General features: G+C 45.9%; 1 protein-coding gene across 1 annotated transcript in view; it reads left to right on the top strand.

Annotated features, from left to right (window-relative positions):
- Positions 1-16,737, top strand: part of LOC120569501 (titin-like) — a 276,128-nt gene that overhangs the window by 227,924 nt on the left and 31,467 nt on the right. Inside the window, 2 exon segments of the mRNA XM_039817355.1 lie at positions 2-6,637; positions 6,640-16,693. Coding sequence (XP_039673289.1) covers positions 2-6,637; positions 6,640-16,693 — 16,690 coding nt within the window.

The raw sequence follows: 16,737 nt of genomic DNA, 5'->3' as shown, positions 1-16,737 counted from the left end.
AGATGGTGGAGCCAAGGTCACAAACTACATCATTGAGAAAAGAGAAACAACACGCAAGGCTTTTGCTACTGCTATTACAAAGTGCCCCACCACTTCAGTCAGGATTGGTGACCTGTGTGAAGGCTGTGAGTACTACTTTAGAGTGTCTGCCGAGAATGAGTATGGCATTGGTGAGCCGGCTGAAACCGTTGATCCAATTCGTGCATCACAGGCACCATCTCCTCCAGTGAGTATTATTCCTACTGATGTGACCAAGAACTCTGTGAGCCTGGCTTGGACCAAACCCAAGCATGATGGTGGCAGCAGAATTACAGGATATGTCCTTGAAGCCCAGAAGAAGGGAACTGATCAGTGGGCACATGTTACAACAGTCAAGACCATGGACTTCACAGTTAAGAATCTTAATGAGATGGAGGAGTACATTTTCCGCGTAATGGCTGTCAACCACTCGGGTAGAAGCGCTCCACGTGAAAGCAAACCCATTGCTGTCAGGGATTCTACTTCCCTGCCCGAGTTTGACCTCCGTGGTGTATGTCAGAAGACTATTATTGCCAAGGCAGGAGATGACATAAAGGTTGAAATTCCAGTTATGGGACGTCCTAGACCAACTATCTCTTGGCAAAAGGATGGCTCAGCCCTGAAGCTCACACAGAAAACCAATGTGGAAACTACTTCTGCTACCGTTATCCTCAGCATCAGTGAATGCACCAGAGCTGACAGTGGTGTCTACACCATGACTGGAAAGAACATTGTTGGTTCTGTGACAGACAATATCATTGTCAAAGTACATGATGTACCTGGGCCACCCAAGGGACCGGTTACCATCATGGAGAGATCTCGTACCTATTGTGTCTTCGCATGGGACACTCCTGAGAATGATGGAGGGGTTCCAATCAACAATTATGTGGTCGAGATCAGAGACACCACTTCCCAAACGTGGACAGAGCTGTCTTCCACTGTCATCCGTACCATGTTCAAAGCCATTCGCTTAACCACTGGATCAGAGTACCAGTTCAGAGTAAAAGCTAAAAACAGATATGGTGTTGGGCCTCCCATCACCTCAGGGGCAGTTGTGGCTGCCTATCCATTCAGAGCTCCTGGACCTCCTGGTACTCCTGGTGTTGTTGCATTTACCAAGGACTCAATAACAATTGGCTGGAACGAGCCTGTGGCTGATGGTGGAAATGAAGTCATTGGTTATCATGTTGAGAGGAAAGAAAGAAGCAGCATTGTCTGGCAAAAGATCAGCAAGTCTCTTGTGAAAGGAAACATCTTTAAATCCACTGGGCTTGAAGATGGAATTGCCTATGAGTTCCGTGTGATGGCTGAAAACATGGCTGGAATTGGTAAGCCAAGTAAGGCCTCAGAAGCAATATTGGCCTTGGACCCTGTAGACCCACCAGGTCAGCCTGTGCCAATATTTGTCAACAAGAATGTTATCACCATTGAGTGGACAAAGCCTGAGTACGATGGTGGTTTCAAAATCACTGGCTACACAGTGGAGAAGAAAGAATTGCCTGCTGGCCGCTGGATGAGAGCCAACTTCACCAACATCACTGAGACGGCATTCACTGTCAGTGGACTGACTCAAGATGCCTCCTATGAGTTCCGTGTTATAGCCAGAAACTCTGCAGGTGCAGTGAGCGTGCCCTCTGAGCCCTCAGATCCAATTACCTGCAAAGATGACATTATTGAGCCACGTATTATGGTTGATGCCATCTTTAAGGATGTTGTTCTAATAAAGGCAGGAGAGTCATTCAAGCTTGATGCTGACATTGCTGGTCAACCAAACCCATCTATGGTTTGGACCAAGAACGGAAAGGAGGTTGAGAACACGATGAAACTGCAGTTGAAGTTCACAGAACTGACAACCACTCTGACCAACAAGGACTCTGTCAGAACAGATGGAGGAGAATTTGTTTTGACTGCCACTAATGTTGGTGGATTTGCAAAGCACATCTTTAATGTTAAAGTGCTTGACAGACCTGGACCACCAGTTGGACCTCTTGACGTGTCTGATGTCAACGCTGACAACTGCTTGCTCACCTGGGCTCCACCTGCAGATGATGGAGGTGCCAAGATTGAAGGATATGTGATTGAGAAGCGCGAGTCAAGCAGGCTGGTTTGGACCAATGTGGTTTCAGACCTGCAAGTTACACAATTCAAGGTGACCAAGCTGCTCGAAGGAAATGAATACATTTTCAGAGTTATGGCAGTAAACAAATATGGACTTGGTGAGTCTCTTGATTCACTACCCACTATTGCAGCCAATCCATATGTGGTTCCAGATCCTCCAGGGAATCCTGAGGTGACAGCGATCACCAAAGATTCAATGTTTGTTATGTGGCAAGCACCTGCGAGCGATGGTGGAACTCCCATCACCAACTACAATATTGAAAGGAAAGACAGAATAGGCCTACGCTGGGTCAAATGCAATAAGAGGAAGGTCAAAGATCTGCAATTCAAGGCAACAGCCCTTGTTGTTGGACATGAATACAAATTCAGAATAATTGCTGAGAATGCTGCTGGAGTGAGTGCACCAAGTGCTTCAAGTCCATTCTACAAGGCCACTGATGTACTGTACACGCCAGGGGCCCCATGCAACCCAAGAATCTTGGACACAACCAAGTCCTCAATTACTGTCGCCTGGAACAAACCTGTATACGATGGTGGCTCTGATGTCACTGGCTACATTGTGGAGACCTGTATCCCATCTGAAAAGGAAGAAGAGGAGGAATGGACCATTGTGACACCCAAAGAAGGACTCCTTGCCACCTCATTCACCATTATTAACCTGAAGGAGAACCAGGAGTACAAGATTAACATATCTGCTGTCAACGGTGAAGGAGTTGGAGAGGCAGCATCTGTACCTGGCAATCCCAAGGCAGAGGACAGGCTCCTCCCACCTGAGATTGATTTGGATGCTGAGCTCCGCAAGGTTGTTAATCTTAGAGCTTGCTGCTCACTTAGACTGTTTGTGCCTATCAGAGGCAGACCTGCTCCTGAGGCCAAATGGACCAAAGAAGATGGTGAGCGTGTTGAGAGGGCAACCATTGAAAGCACAACATCATACACGTCTCTTGTAATTGAAAATGTCAACAGATTTGACAGTGGAAAGTATAATCTCACAGTTGAAAACAGCTCTGGTTCCAAGACAGTTACAGTCCAAGTCAAGGTGCTTGACACACCAAGTGCCCCACAGAATCTCAAGATTACCACTGTAACAAATGAATCGGTCACTCTGACATGGGATCCACCAGTAAATGATGGAGGAGTTAAGATTAACAACTATATTGTTGAAAAACGTGAGTCCACAAGGAAAGCATATGCTACAGTCAGTGCTAACTGCCATCAAACCACCTTCACAGTAGACCAGCTCTTGGAAGGATGCAACTATTACTTCAGAGTTTTGGCTGAGAATGAATATGGCATTGGGCTACCCATTGAGTCTGGGGAATCAATTAAAGTTTCTGAGAAACCACAGCCACCTGGCAAAATCACTCTTAAGGATGTTACCAAGAATAGTGTCACCCTCTCCTGGGAGAAGCCAGCACATGATGGTGGCAGCAGAGTGGGCTGTTATGTTGTTGAGATCCAGCCTAAAGGTGTTGATAAGTGGACACAGTCTATGATTGTAAAGGAAACAGAAGCTACAATTAGTGGACTTAATGCAGGTGAAGAATACATGTTCCGTGTAGCAGCAAGAAATGAGAAGGGAACAAGCGACCCACGTCAAATCGGTGTGCCTGTGATCGTAAAAGATCTTGTCATTGCTCCTGTTGCCAAAATGTTATTCAACACATTCAGTGTGATGGCAGGAGAAGACCTGACAGTAGATGTTCCTTATGTTGCACGTCCCAAAGCAAATATCTCCTGGGTAAAAAATGGTGAGCCTCTGAAAAGAACTACCAGAGTCAACTTTGCTGCAACTGACACAATGCTGAACCTCAAAATAAAAGAGGCTACAAGAGATGATGTTGGAAAATACATTATTACTTTAAGCAACACAGCAGGAGAGACAACAGCAGACATTGGCATTGTTGTACTAGACAAACCCAGCCAGCCGGGTGGTCCAGTTAAGGTGGAGGCAGTTACATCTGACAGTGTAACCATGTCCTGGAACCGACCAGAATATGATGGTGGTTGCACTATCAAACACTATATCGTGGAAAAGAGAGACACATCCGCAAATACCTGGGTGGTTGTATCTCCTAACCTTGCAAGGACCAAAATCAAGGCAGGCAGACTGAAGACTGGCTCTGAGTATCAGTTTAGAATCACAGCAGAAAACAGATATGGAAAAGGCCCAGCTCTTCTCTCAGAGTGTATAGTGGCTCAATACCCATACAAGCTCCCAGGACCCCCAGGAACACCCAACATTCCAGTCTGCACCAAGGACAGCATGGTGGTTGCCTGGAATGAACCTGTGAATGATGGTGGAAGCACTGTATTGGGTTACCATATTGAACGCAAAGAGAGAAACAGCATCATGTGGGTCAAACTCAACAAGTCTCTTATTACTGACCAAACCTTCAAGACCACTGGTCTGGAACCAGGAATGGAGTATGAATACAGAGTGTATGCTGAAAACATTGTCGGAATAGGCAAAATGAGCAAAGTGTCTGAGGGGTGTGTTGCTAGAGATCCTTGTGATCCCCCTGGCACCCCAGAGGCAACAAAGATCTCTAAGGATTCTGTGACCATTGTATGGGAAAAGCCTGAATATGATGGTGGTGCGAAGGTTACAGGCTACGTTGTGGAAAAGAAGGAGCTTCCTGAAGGTCGTTGGCTCAAGGCTAACTTCACCAACATCATTGAGACAGAATATGTTGCAACTGGACTTGTGCAGGACAATCAGTATGAGTTCCGTGTCATTGCCAGAAATGCTGCTGGTGTTTTCAGTCTGCCCTCTTACAGCACTGGTCCTATCACAGCCAAGGATGAGATTGAACCACCACGCCTCAGCATTGACCCAGAGTACACACAAACTCTTGTGGTTAATGCTGGAGACAACTTCAAGATTGATGCAGATGTTCATGGCAAACCCTTGCCCTCTATCCATTGGATGAAGGGAGAGCAGGAACTGGGCAATACCATTCATAGAGAAATTAAAAACACACCCATCAAAGCTTTTATATCTGTAAAGGAAGCTAAACTTTCTGATGGAGGCCAATACACTCTGCTACTGAAAAATCCAGGAGGAGAAAAGGCTATACAGGTCAATGTAGTTGTTCTAGATAAACCTGGAGAACCAGAGGGACCTCTTGTTGTTACAGGAATAAACAAAGACAGATGCAGCCTTTCATGGAAACCACCTCTACAAGATGGTGGCAGCAAGATCTCACACTACATAGTAAATAGAAGAGAGACAAGCAGGCTTGCCTGGACTGTTGTTGACTCAAAAATTGAGAATACTTGTTTAAAGGTTACTAAGCTCCTGGAGGGAGATGAGTACATCTTCAGAGTCCAAGCTGTCAACCAATTTGGAGTGGGTGCACCACTTGAGTCTGCTCCTGCCATAATCAAAGATCCATATGCAGCCCCTGGAACACCCAAGAGCTTGGAAGTTTCAGATATTAGAAAGGATTCAATGGTGCTCACCTGGGAGGCACCTGCTGAAGATGGAGGCAGTCCTATCACTGGATACATAATTGAGAAACATGACAAAGAAGGTGTAAGATGGACCAGATGCAACCGAAAAACAGTCACTGACTGTACTTTCAAGGTCACTGGACTCATGGAAACCCATATTTATGAATTCAGAGTAGCAGCTGAGAATGGTGTAGGTTCCGGTGAACCAAGCACCCCGACTGTATTCTTCAAAGCTCTTGATCCCATCTTCAGGCCTGGCCCACCACACAATCCAAAAGTAACTGACACAACTAAAACATCAGTATTCCTGTCATGGGGCAAGCCTGTCTGTGATGGAGGTTGTGAGATTCAGGGATACATTGTTGAGTGCTGCCCTACCACAGAGTCAGCAGTGCCAGCTGAGGCCCCTGCTGAAGCCCCAACTGAAGCCCCAGCTGCAGAAGCAGCTGTTACAGATGCCATTACTGAGGAATGGACAATGTGCACACCACCAACAGGTATCAAGAAGATGAACTTTGAAGTTGCTAACCTGAAGGAGAACCAGGCATACAAGTTTAGAGTATGTGCTATCAACAAAGTTGGAGTTGGTGAGCATGCTGATGTATCTGGAGCTGTTGTTGCCCAGGACAGGGCAGAAGAGCCAGACCTTGACATTGATCCAGAACTGAGGAATATTGTGACCATTAAAGCTGGAACGTCCCTAAGACTGTTTATTCCCATCAAAGGAAGGCCCACTCCTACCATCAAGTGGGACAAAGATGAAGCTGCCCTTAAAGAGACAGCTCAGATCGAGGTGACCAGCAGTTACACATCCCTTGTAATTGACAAGATGAGCAGAAATGACAGCGGAAAATACACTATCACTGCAGAAAACGCCAGTGGAACCAAATCTGCATTTGTTGTTGTCCGTGTTCTCGACACACCTAGTGCCCCTGTTAACTTGAAAGTGAAGGAAATAACCAACCAGTCGGTGACACTGGCATGGGAGCCACCTCTGTTAGATGGTGGATCAAAGATCAAGAACTACATCATTGAAAAAAAAAACGGAGAGAAAACAAAAAAAAAAAAAAAGCCGGTCGAAAAAAAAAAAAAGACGGGTGTGGGGGGGGGGGGGGGCCCCCCCGCGGGGGTTGTAGTTACTACTTCAGAGTCCTTGCTGAGAATGCACATGGTGTTGGCCTGCCTGCAGCAACTGCAGATCCTCTTAAGGTCTCAGAGGTGCCCCAATCTCCAAAGGCCTTGATTGTTACAGATCAAACCAAAACAAGCATCTCTTTGGCATGGGAGAGGCCTGAATATGATGGTGGTAGCAGAGTCATGCAGTACCTGCTCGAGGTGCAGCTTAAGGGCCAGGAAAAGTGGAATGGTGTTAACACATTTAAGACAATGGAGGCTACTGTTTCCAAACTGAACCCTGGAGAGGAATATCTGTTTAGAGTCACTGCAATCAATGATAAGGGAAAGAGTGACCCCAAAGTCCTTTCTGGTCCTGTGATGACCAAGGACTTAGTCTTTGAACCAGATATTCGACCAGCATTCAGCAGCTACAGTGTCAAAGTGGGCAAAGACATGAAAGTTCACATTCCCTTCTTTGGACGACCTAAGCCATCAATCTCATGGAGTAAAGATGGAGCTCCTTTGAAGTTCACTACCAGAGTTAACATTATCAACACACCAACACATACAACACTGAGCATTAAGGAGGCAGCAGGTGATGATGGTGGAATGTACAGTATAAATGTTGCTAATGCAGCTGGAAAGAAGGACACAACAGTTGAAATCATTGTCCTTGACAAGCCTGGCCCTCCATCCGGCCCTGTGAGGTTTGATGAAATCACAACACAGAGTGTCACACTTTCATGGGATCCACCCAAGCACAATGGTGGCTGCCAGATTTCAAACTACATTGTACAAAAGAGAGATACTACTACAACAACATGGGAAAATTTCAGCATTAACCATGCCAGAACAACCATCAAAGTGCCCAGACTGAAGACTGGAGCCGAGTATCAGTTCAGGATCATTGCTCAGAACCGCTATGGCAAGAGTCAAGGTCTGGATTCCTCTGCCGTGGTAGCTCAGTACCCATACAGAGAGCCAGGCCCACCAGGCACTCCCTTCATCTCTTCTCTCTCAAGGGACCACCAGATTGTTGAGTGGCACGAACCTGTCGCAGATGGAGGCAGTGCTGTCCTTGGCTACCACCTTGAAAGGAAAGAGAGAAATAGTATTCTCTGGGTCAAGATCAACAAAACGCTTCTTCATGAGCCTTGTTTCAAGAGTTATCCCTTGGAGGAAGGTATTGAGTATGAATACAGGGTTTATGCTGAAAATATAGTTGGCATTGGCAGGTGCAGTAAGATCTCAGAGGGCTGTGTTGCCCGTGACCCATGTGATCCTCCTGGCACACCAGAGGCCATCCATGTAAACAAAGATACCATTGTCATCCAGTGGACTAAACCAGAGTATGATGGTGGCAGTAATATAACTGGCTATACTGTGGAGAAGCGTGATTTGCCAGAGGGAAGATGGGTGAGGGCGAACTTCACTAATGTAATTGAGACCCAGTTCACTGTCACTGGTCTGACTGAAAATGCACAGTATGACTTCAGAGTCATTGCTAAAAATGCTGTTGGCACCATCAGTAAGCCATCCTACAACAGTGGACCAATCACTGCAAGTGATAAATTGGAGGCACCCAAATTCTCCATTGACCCCGCATTCACCAAGACCATTATCATCAATGCCGGAGAGACCTTCAAGCTAGATGCCGATGTCCGTGGCAAGCCTCTCCCTACAATTCAGTGGTTCAGGAATGAAAAACCAATCGAGAATACACTCAGACTAGAGATAAAAGACACTGAAAACCATGCAATGATTGTCATTAAGGACGCTGTTAGAATTGATGGTGGAGTGTACACTCTCCAGCTGACAAATGAGGCTGGCCAAGAAACAATTCCATTCCAGGTTGTGGTTCTAGACAAGCCTAGCCAATGTGAAGGACCCCTCTACGTCACTGGAGTAGCTGAAGATAGATGCACACTGGTATGGCGTGCCCCACTACATGATGGAGGTAGTCCTATTAAACACTACTTTATCGAGAGAAGAGAGACCAGCCGTCTAGCTTGGACTGTTGTTTCAAACAGCTGTGAAACCACAAGCTTCAAAGTCACCAAATTACTTGAAGGCAATGAGTATATGTTCCGTGTCATGGCAGTAAACAGTTATGGTGTCAGTGAGCCACTGGTGTCTAGCGGAGTGATAATGAAGACTCCATTTATTCCTCCTGGTCCACCTCATATTGAGGATGTATCCAACATTGCTCATGATGGCATGACCATCACTTGGTCAGCCCCTCAGACTTGTGGAGGCAGTGAGATTACCAATTACATTATTGAAAAGAAGGACAGAAATGGAATCAAATGGACCAGATGCAACAGACAGAAAGTCACTGATCTTTCGTTTAGAGTTACAGGCCTAACCACCGGCCATGAATATGAGTTTAGAGTGGTTGCTGAGAATGTAGTTGGAGCAGGAGAGCCAAGCCTTCCAAGTTCATTCTTCAGGGCCATTGATCCCAAGTACAAACCTGGTGCCCCAGCATATGTGAATGTGATTGACTCTACAAAGAGTTCTATTACATTGTCATGGGGTAAGCCTCTGTCTGATGGTGGCAGTGACATTCAAGGATACATTGTTGAAGTCTGCAAGGCTGAGGAGGAGGAATGGACCATGGTTACTCCACCCACTGGCCTGCGTCTCAACAAATATGAAATTACCAAACTTACTGAGGGTCAGGAGTACAAGATCCAGGTGTGTGCTCTGAATAAACTAGGAGTGGGTGAGCCAGCAGCTCTGTCTGGAACAGCTAAGCCAGAGGAAAGGGTGGAGCCACCACAGATCCATCTGGACTCTGATCTAAGGAAGGGCATCGTTTTGAAAGCTGGTGGATCTGTTAGAATACATATTCCATTCAAGGGTAGGCCAACACCTGAGATTAAGTGGACTAAGGATGAGGGAGAAGTGTCTGAAAAAGCAGTGATTGAGAAAGCCCTTAACTTCACCCAGTTGTCCATTGACTCATGTGACAGGAGTCACTCAGGAAAATACATCCTGAGCCTGACAAACAGCAGTGGCACTGTGTCTGAGTTTGTTACTGTTAAAGTCCTGGATACACCTGGTGCCCCACAGAAACTTGTGGTTAAAGAAATCAGAAAGGACTCCATCACTCTTGAATGGGATGCTCCACTGGTTGATGGAGGTTCCAAAATTAAGAACTATGTCATCGACAAACGGGAATCAACCAGAAAGACTTTTGCTAATGTGTCCACAAAATGCACCAAGACAACATTCAAAGTAGAGAACCTGGTTGAAGGAGCTATGTACTACTTCAGAGTCATGGCTGAGAATGACTATGGAATCGGCCAGGGTGTTGAAACAAAGATGGCTTCCAAGGCATCCGAGGTACCACTGCCTGTTGGATCAATCTTCCTCACTGATGTCACCAAAGCCAGTGTCTCACTGGCCTGGGAGAAACCTGAGCATGATGGAGGCAGTAGAATTGGTGGATACCTAATTGAGATGCAACCCAAAGGTACAGATAAGTGGGGCGTTGCAACAAATACAAAGACATGCGAGGGCACTGCCAAAGGCCTCACAGCAGGAGCAGAATACCTATTCCGTATCATTGCTTACAATGAGAAGGGAAAAAGTGAGCCAAAGGCACTTGCTGCACCCGTCATTGCCAGTGACATGACCATAGAGCCAAGCATTAAAATGCAATTTAACACCTACAGTGTATTAGCTGGAAAAGATTTGAAGTTGGAGTTCCCTGTGATTGGCAGGCCCAAACCTCAAATCACCTGGAATAGGGATGGTCAGTCTTTGAAAGTGACATCCAGAGTCAATGTGATAAACACTCCAACAACAACTGGAATTCAAATAAATGAGGCATGCAAGGACGACTTTGGCAAATATTCCATTACAGCAACCAATAGTGCTGGCACTATAAATAAGGATGTGTCTGTCATTATCCTTGATAAGCCTGGTCCACCAACAGGTCCAGTCAAGGTTGTTGAAGTGAGCAACACCTTTGTTCATCTCTCCTGGGAGCCACCAGTGTACATGGGTGGATGCCAGGTAAAGAACTATATAGTAGAGAAGAGAGACACCACCACCACAACATGGCAGGCAGTCACCACACAGCTCGCTAGAACAGCTTTTAAGGTCACCAAGCTGAAGACTGGTGCAGAATATCAGTTCAGAATCATTGCTGAAAACAGATATGGAAAGGGTGCATCTCTGGACTCCAAGGCCATCGTTGTCCAATATCCCTACAAACCACCAGGGCCTCCAGGAACACCACATGTCAAATCTGCTACGAAGGAAATGATGATCATTGAATGGAATGAGCCAGTCAATGATGGTGGTAGTACAGTGATTGGGTACCATCTTGAAAACAAGGAGAGAAGCAGTATTACATGGAACAAACTGAACAAGTCTCTTATCACTGATACTGAGTTCAAGATCTGCAATCTTGAGGAGGGGGGTGGATATGAATTCAGAGTGTATGCTGAAAATATTGTTGGCATCGGCAGATGCAGTAAAGTGTCTGAGAACTTTGTTGCTCGTGACCCATGTGATCCTCCTGGTGCTCCTGAAGCTGTGTCTATTTCTAAGACCATAATCAAGATTCAGTGGACTAAGCCTCAGTATGATGGTGGCAGCAAAGTGAATGGATATATTGTGGAAAGGAAAGATCTTTCCTCCCCTGATGGGCGCTGGGTAAGAGCTAATTTCACAAATATAGTTGAGACTCAGTATACCGTCACTGGCCTAACAGAGAATGAGCAGTATGAATTCAGAGTTATTGCAAGAAATGCAGTCGGAACCTTCAGTGAGCCATCCGATAGCTCTGGACCTATCACTGCTACTGACGAAATTGAACCACCAAAAGCCTCAATGGATCCCAAATACAAGGATGTCATTGTTATCAATGCTGGAGAAAACTTGCTTCTTGATGCAGACATCTATGGAAAACCAATTCCTGATGTTGCCTGGCTAAAAGAAGGCAAGGAAATGGACAAAGCACTGCGCATAGAAGTGAAAACTACACAGAAACGTGCAGCCATTACTATTAAAGATGTAACCAAGCTTGATAGTGGCCACTATGACCTCGTCCTCAAAAATCTGGGTGGTATAAAAACCTTCCCTATCACTGTCAAAGTCCTTGATAAACCAGGTACACCCACTGGACCCATACAAATAACAGGAATCATGTCTGACAGGTGCACCCTTTCCTGGTCTGAACCAACTCTGGATGGTGGGGCTAGTATCACTCACTATGTTTTGGAGAAAAGAGAGACTAGCAGGTTGTCATGGACAGTTGCTGCACCAGATATCAAGGGTATGTTCTATAAACTAACAAATTTGCTACCTGGAAATGAATACATTTTCAGAGTCAGGGCAGTCAACAAATACGGTGTAGGTGATTATCTCGAAAGTGAACCCGTAATTACACGCAATCCTTACAAGGTGCCTAGTGCTCCTGGAACTCCAGAAGCAAGTCAGATCACAAAGGAGTCTATGGTTTTGTCATGGACCGCTCCAGAACAGACCGGTGGAGCTGAAATTGAAACTTACCACCTTGAAAAACGTGACAAAGATAGTGTAAGGTGGACAAAATGCAACAGACAAAAGCTAACTGACAACCACTTCAAGGTCACAGGTCTCATGACAGACCACTTCTATGAGTACCGTGTTGCTGCTGAGAATGAGGCTGGAATAGGAGACCTTAGTGAATTGTCCCTATTCTACAGAGCATGTAATTCCACAACACCACCTGGACCTCCACACCATCCTAAGGTGACAGACTACACAAAGTCTTCTGTTTCTCTGTCCTGGAGTAAACCTGACTTTGATGGCGGTGCCTACATAAAGGGCTACATTGTTGAAACAAGGGAGTATACACCAATGCCTGAATTAACAGAGGAGGCAGAAGTAGCTCCAGCAATAGACGCACCAGTTGAAAAAGAATGGACCATGTGCACTCCACCCACTGGCATTCAAGCCACTAAACTCACTATCACAGACCTGAAGGAGGGTGGAGAGTACCAGTTCCGTGTCTGTGCTATCAACTCTGAGGGAGTAGGGGAGGCTGCTAACGTCCACAGCACTGTGGTTACTTCTGACAGGGCAGAAGCACCAGAGATTGAGCTGGATGCTGATCTTAGAAAGGTGGTATCTGTCCGTGCTGGTGGAACTCTGCGTCTGTTTGTTGCCATTAGAGGAAGGCCGGAACCTGCTGTGAAATGGGAGAAGGTTGATGGTACTCTCACAGAGCGTGCTGGAATCGACACCACCAGTTCATACACCATGCTTGTCATTGACAACGTTAACCGCTTTGACAGTGGTAAATACTCACTTACACTGGAAAACAGCAGTGGTTCAAAATCTGCTATTGTTGCAGTGAGAATTTTGGATACACCAAGTGCACCACAGAACTTTTTGGTAAAGGAGCTCAAGAAAGATTCAGTGCTTCTTGCGTGGGATACACCACTCACTGATGGTGGTTCTAAAATCACAAACTACATTGTAGAAAAGAGAGAGTCTGTCAGGAAGGCCTATACTACAGTCACCAGCAACTGCTTGACCAACTCATTTAAGATTGAAGAGCTTCCTGAGGGTGGCATGTTCTACTTCAGAGTATGTGCTGTTAATGAATATGGCCAAGGACAGATGGTTGAAACCAAAGAAGTCAAAGTGTCTGAGGTACCGCAACCACCAAGCAAAGTTCGCGTTGTAGATTTGACAAAGACCAGCGTGACACTGGCATGGGACAAACCTGCTCATGATGGTGGAAGCAAAGTAATGTGCTACAATGTGGAATTTAAACCCAAGAGTGGAGATAAATGGGGCACAGCATGCACAGTAAAGGTTCCTGAAGCAACTATTCCTAATCTGAGTCCTAATGAAGCATATTTATTCAGAGTTGTTGCAATCAATGAGAAGGGGAAGAGTGAGCCAAAAGATCTTGGCTTGCCTGTGATTACAAAAGATGTTGAAATTGAACCATCTGTCAATTTACTGTTTACTACATACAGTGTGAAGGCTGGAGATGACCTCACTCTCGAGGTTCCAGTAAGAGGCAGGCCAAAGCCTGTTGTATCCTGGAAAAAGGATAGCCTTCCTCTAAAGCAAACATCCTCAGTGACCATCTTAAACACACCAACCTCATCCAAAATTATAATTAAAGAGGCGAGCAGAGAACATGTTGGCAAGTATGAGATCACCCTAGCAAACACAGCAGGAACAGTCAATGCAGATATTGGAGTGGTTGTCCTTGATAAACCAGGTCCACCTAAATGCGTTAAGGTGGATTCTGTGACGTCAGACAGCATCACACTGTCCTGGTCTCCACCAGATTATGATGGTGGCTGCTGCATCAGTAACTATATTGTGGAGAAGAGAGACACAAACTCACAAGAATGGCAAATGGTAGGGAGTAACGTGGCCAGAACGTCTTTCAAGGCTGGCCGCCTGACGCATGGAGCTGAGTACCAATTCCGTATCTATGCAGTCAACCGTTATGGAAAGAGTACATACCTGGATTCACCTGGAATCACTGCTAAGTATAACTTTAAACAACCTGGACCTCCTTCCACACCTATAGTGAAGTTGGCCACCAAGTCTTACATGTTGGTGACTTGGAATGAGCCAGTCACGGATGGTGGTAGTCCTGTTCTGGGCTACCATCTGGAGAGGAAGGAGCGTTCTAGCATTCTTTGGACAAAGATGAACAGAGGAATGATCAAAGATACTGAATACAAAGTCAATGGAGTTGAAGAGGGTATGATGTATGAATACCGTATCTATGCTGAAAATATTACCGGTATCGGTAAATGCAGCAAGGCCTGTGAAGCTGTAGCAGCCAGAGATCCATGTGATCCTCCAGGCACACCTGTGGTCACTGCTGTTACCAGAACAACCGTCTCGTTGTCTTGGGATAAACCTGAGTATGATGGTGGAGCCAAGGTTACTGGTTACACCATTGAACGCAGAGACCTTCCTGAAGGACGCTGGACAAGGTGCAATTTCACCAATGTGCCTGAGACCCACTATGATGCGACAGGCCTTACAGAGAACAGCCAGTATGACTTCCGCATCATTGCTAAGAATGCAGCTGGAGTGTTCAGCGGTCCATCTGACCGCACTGGTCCCATCACTGTCAAGGATGATGTGGAACCACCACGCATTATGATGGATGTCAAGTTCAGAGAGACATTGCTTGTGAAAGCAGGAGAAACTCTGAAGATTAACGCTGACCTTGCTGGACGTCCTGCCCCTGTCATTTCCTGGACAAAGGATGGCAAAGAGATTGAGCTGAGAGCCAGAATCCAGATTGTTTCAACAGATACCAGTACTTCCCTCATTGTGAAGGATTGCATCAGAAGAGATTCTGGACAGTATGCCCTAACTTTACAGAATATTGGTGGAAAAGTCTCCATGCCAGTACACTGTTTGATTCTAGATAAGCCAGGACCTTCAGCAGGACCGCTTCAGATCACAGGTCTCACAGCTGAGGCATGCACTCTGTCATGGGGTCCTCCTCAGGAGAATGGTGGTGCTGACATCACACATTACATTGTTCAGAAGCGTGAGACCAGCAGCTTGGCATGGACAGTGGTTAAGGCAGACGTCACAAACACATACCACAAAGTCACAGGACTAATGAAGGGGAACGAATATATCTTCAGGGTTATGGCTGTCAACAAGCACGGAGTTGGTGAGGTTCTGGATAGTGATGTTGTAAAGATTACAGATCCATACACTGTTGCCACTGCTCCAACAAGTGTTGATGTCACTACCATAACTGGAGATTCAATGACCCTCACCTGGTGCAAGCCAGCCAATGATGGAGGCAGCCCCATCATTGGATATGTGATTGAGCGCCGTGAGAAGACAGGTATGCGCTGGGTCCGTGTGAACAGAGATCCAGTTGTTGAATGTACAACAGTAGCAACCAAACTGCGCAAGGGTTGTGAGTATGACTTCAGAGTTTATGCTGAAAATGAAGCTGGTTTGAGTCCTCCAAGTGAACGATCTGCAACATTCAGAGCATTGGATGCTCTGGTTGTTCCTTCTCGCCCAACAAAGCCAAAGATTGTCACTTCAACCACAGGCAGCGTGTCCATTGTCTGGAAACCACCAACCAATGATGGTGGTGCTTCAATCCTTGGATACAGTGTAGAATACAGAGACTACATTGAAAAACCAGAGCCAGAGGTTGAGGGAGAAGAGGAAGAATATGAGGAAGAATATGAGGATGAGGAGGAAGAGGAGATTCCTGAATCACCTGAAGAACTAGCAAGATGGGTTGAAGCTATCCCTCTTACCAAGAGCTTGGAGTTCACAATTACTGGACTTAAGACAGATGCAAAATATGAATTCTGTGTCAAAGCAATAAACAAAGTTGGCAGCAGCACGCGTAGCCTATATTCAGATGCTGCTGCAGCAATGGACAGAACTGCAGAGCCATCGTTTGATGTTGACATTGAAATGCGTAAAGTACTTATTGTCAAGCATGGCACAGCATTTACTCTCAAAGTACCATTCAAGGGCAAACCTGTGCCATTAGTGGAATGGGCCAAGGAGGGCGTGGATCTAAAGGTCAGAGGAACTATTGACTCAACAGAATCCAGCACTTCACTGACCATTGAGAAGTCAACCAGAAATGACTCTGGAGAATACAGTGTCACCATTGAATCACCGTTGGGAAAAGCAACATTGCCCATGGTTGTCAAGGTCCTCGACTCACCAGGACCTCCTGTCAATGTTAAAGTATCTGCAGTGACCAGGGATTCTGCAACCCTCACTTGGGAAGCTCCAGAGAATGATGGTGGTGATGCAGTAAAGTCCTACCATGTTGAAAAACGTGAGGCCAGTAAGAAGGCCTGGGTGTCTGTGACCAGCAACTGCCACGCACTGACTTACAAGGTGGAAGACTTGCAGGAGGGAGCCATGTATTACTTCAGAGTTATTGGAGAAAATGAGCATGGAGTGGGTGTTCCTGAGGAGGCCAAGAGTGGGACAAAGATAACAGGTAACATATGAACCGACCGTTTTTAAATTTAGTACATTTGATGT

Source organism: Perca fluviatilis, chromosome 12 (assembly GCF_010015445.1).
Source record: "Perca fluviatilis chromosome 12, GENO_Pfluv_1.0, whole genome shotgun sequence".
In the NCBI taxonomy this organism is placed as follows: Eukaryota; Metazoa; Chordata; class Actinopteri; order Perciformes; family Percidae; genus Perca; species Perca fluviatilis.
The sequence above is the reverse complement of the archived record's forward strand: the minus strand, read 5'-3'. Positions and strand labels throughout refer to the sequence as shown.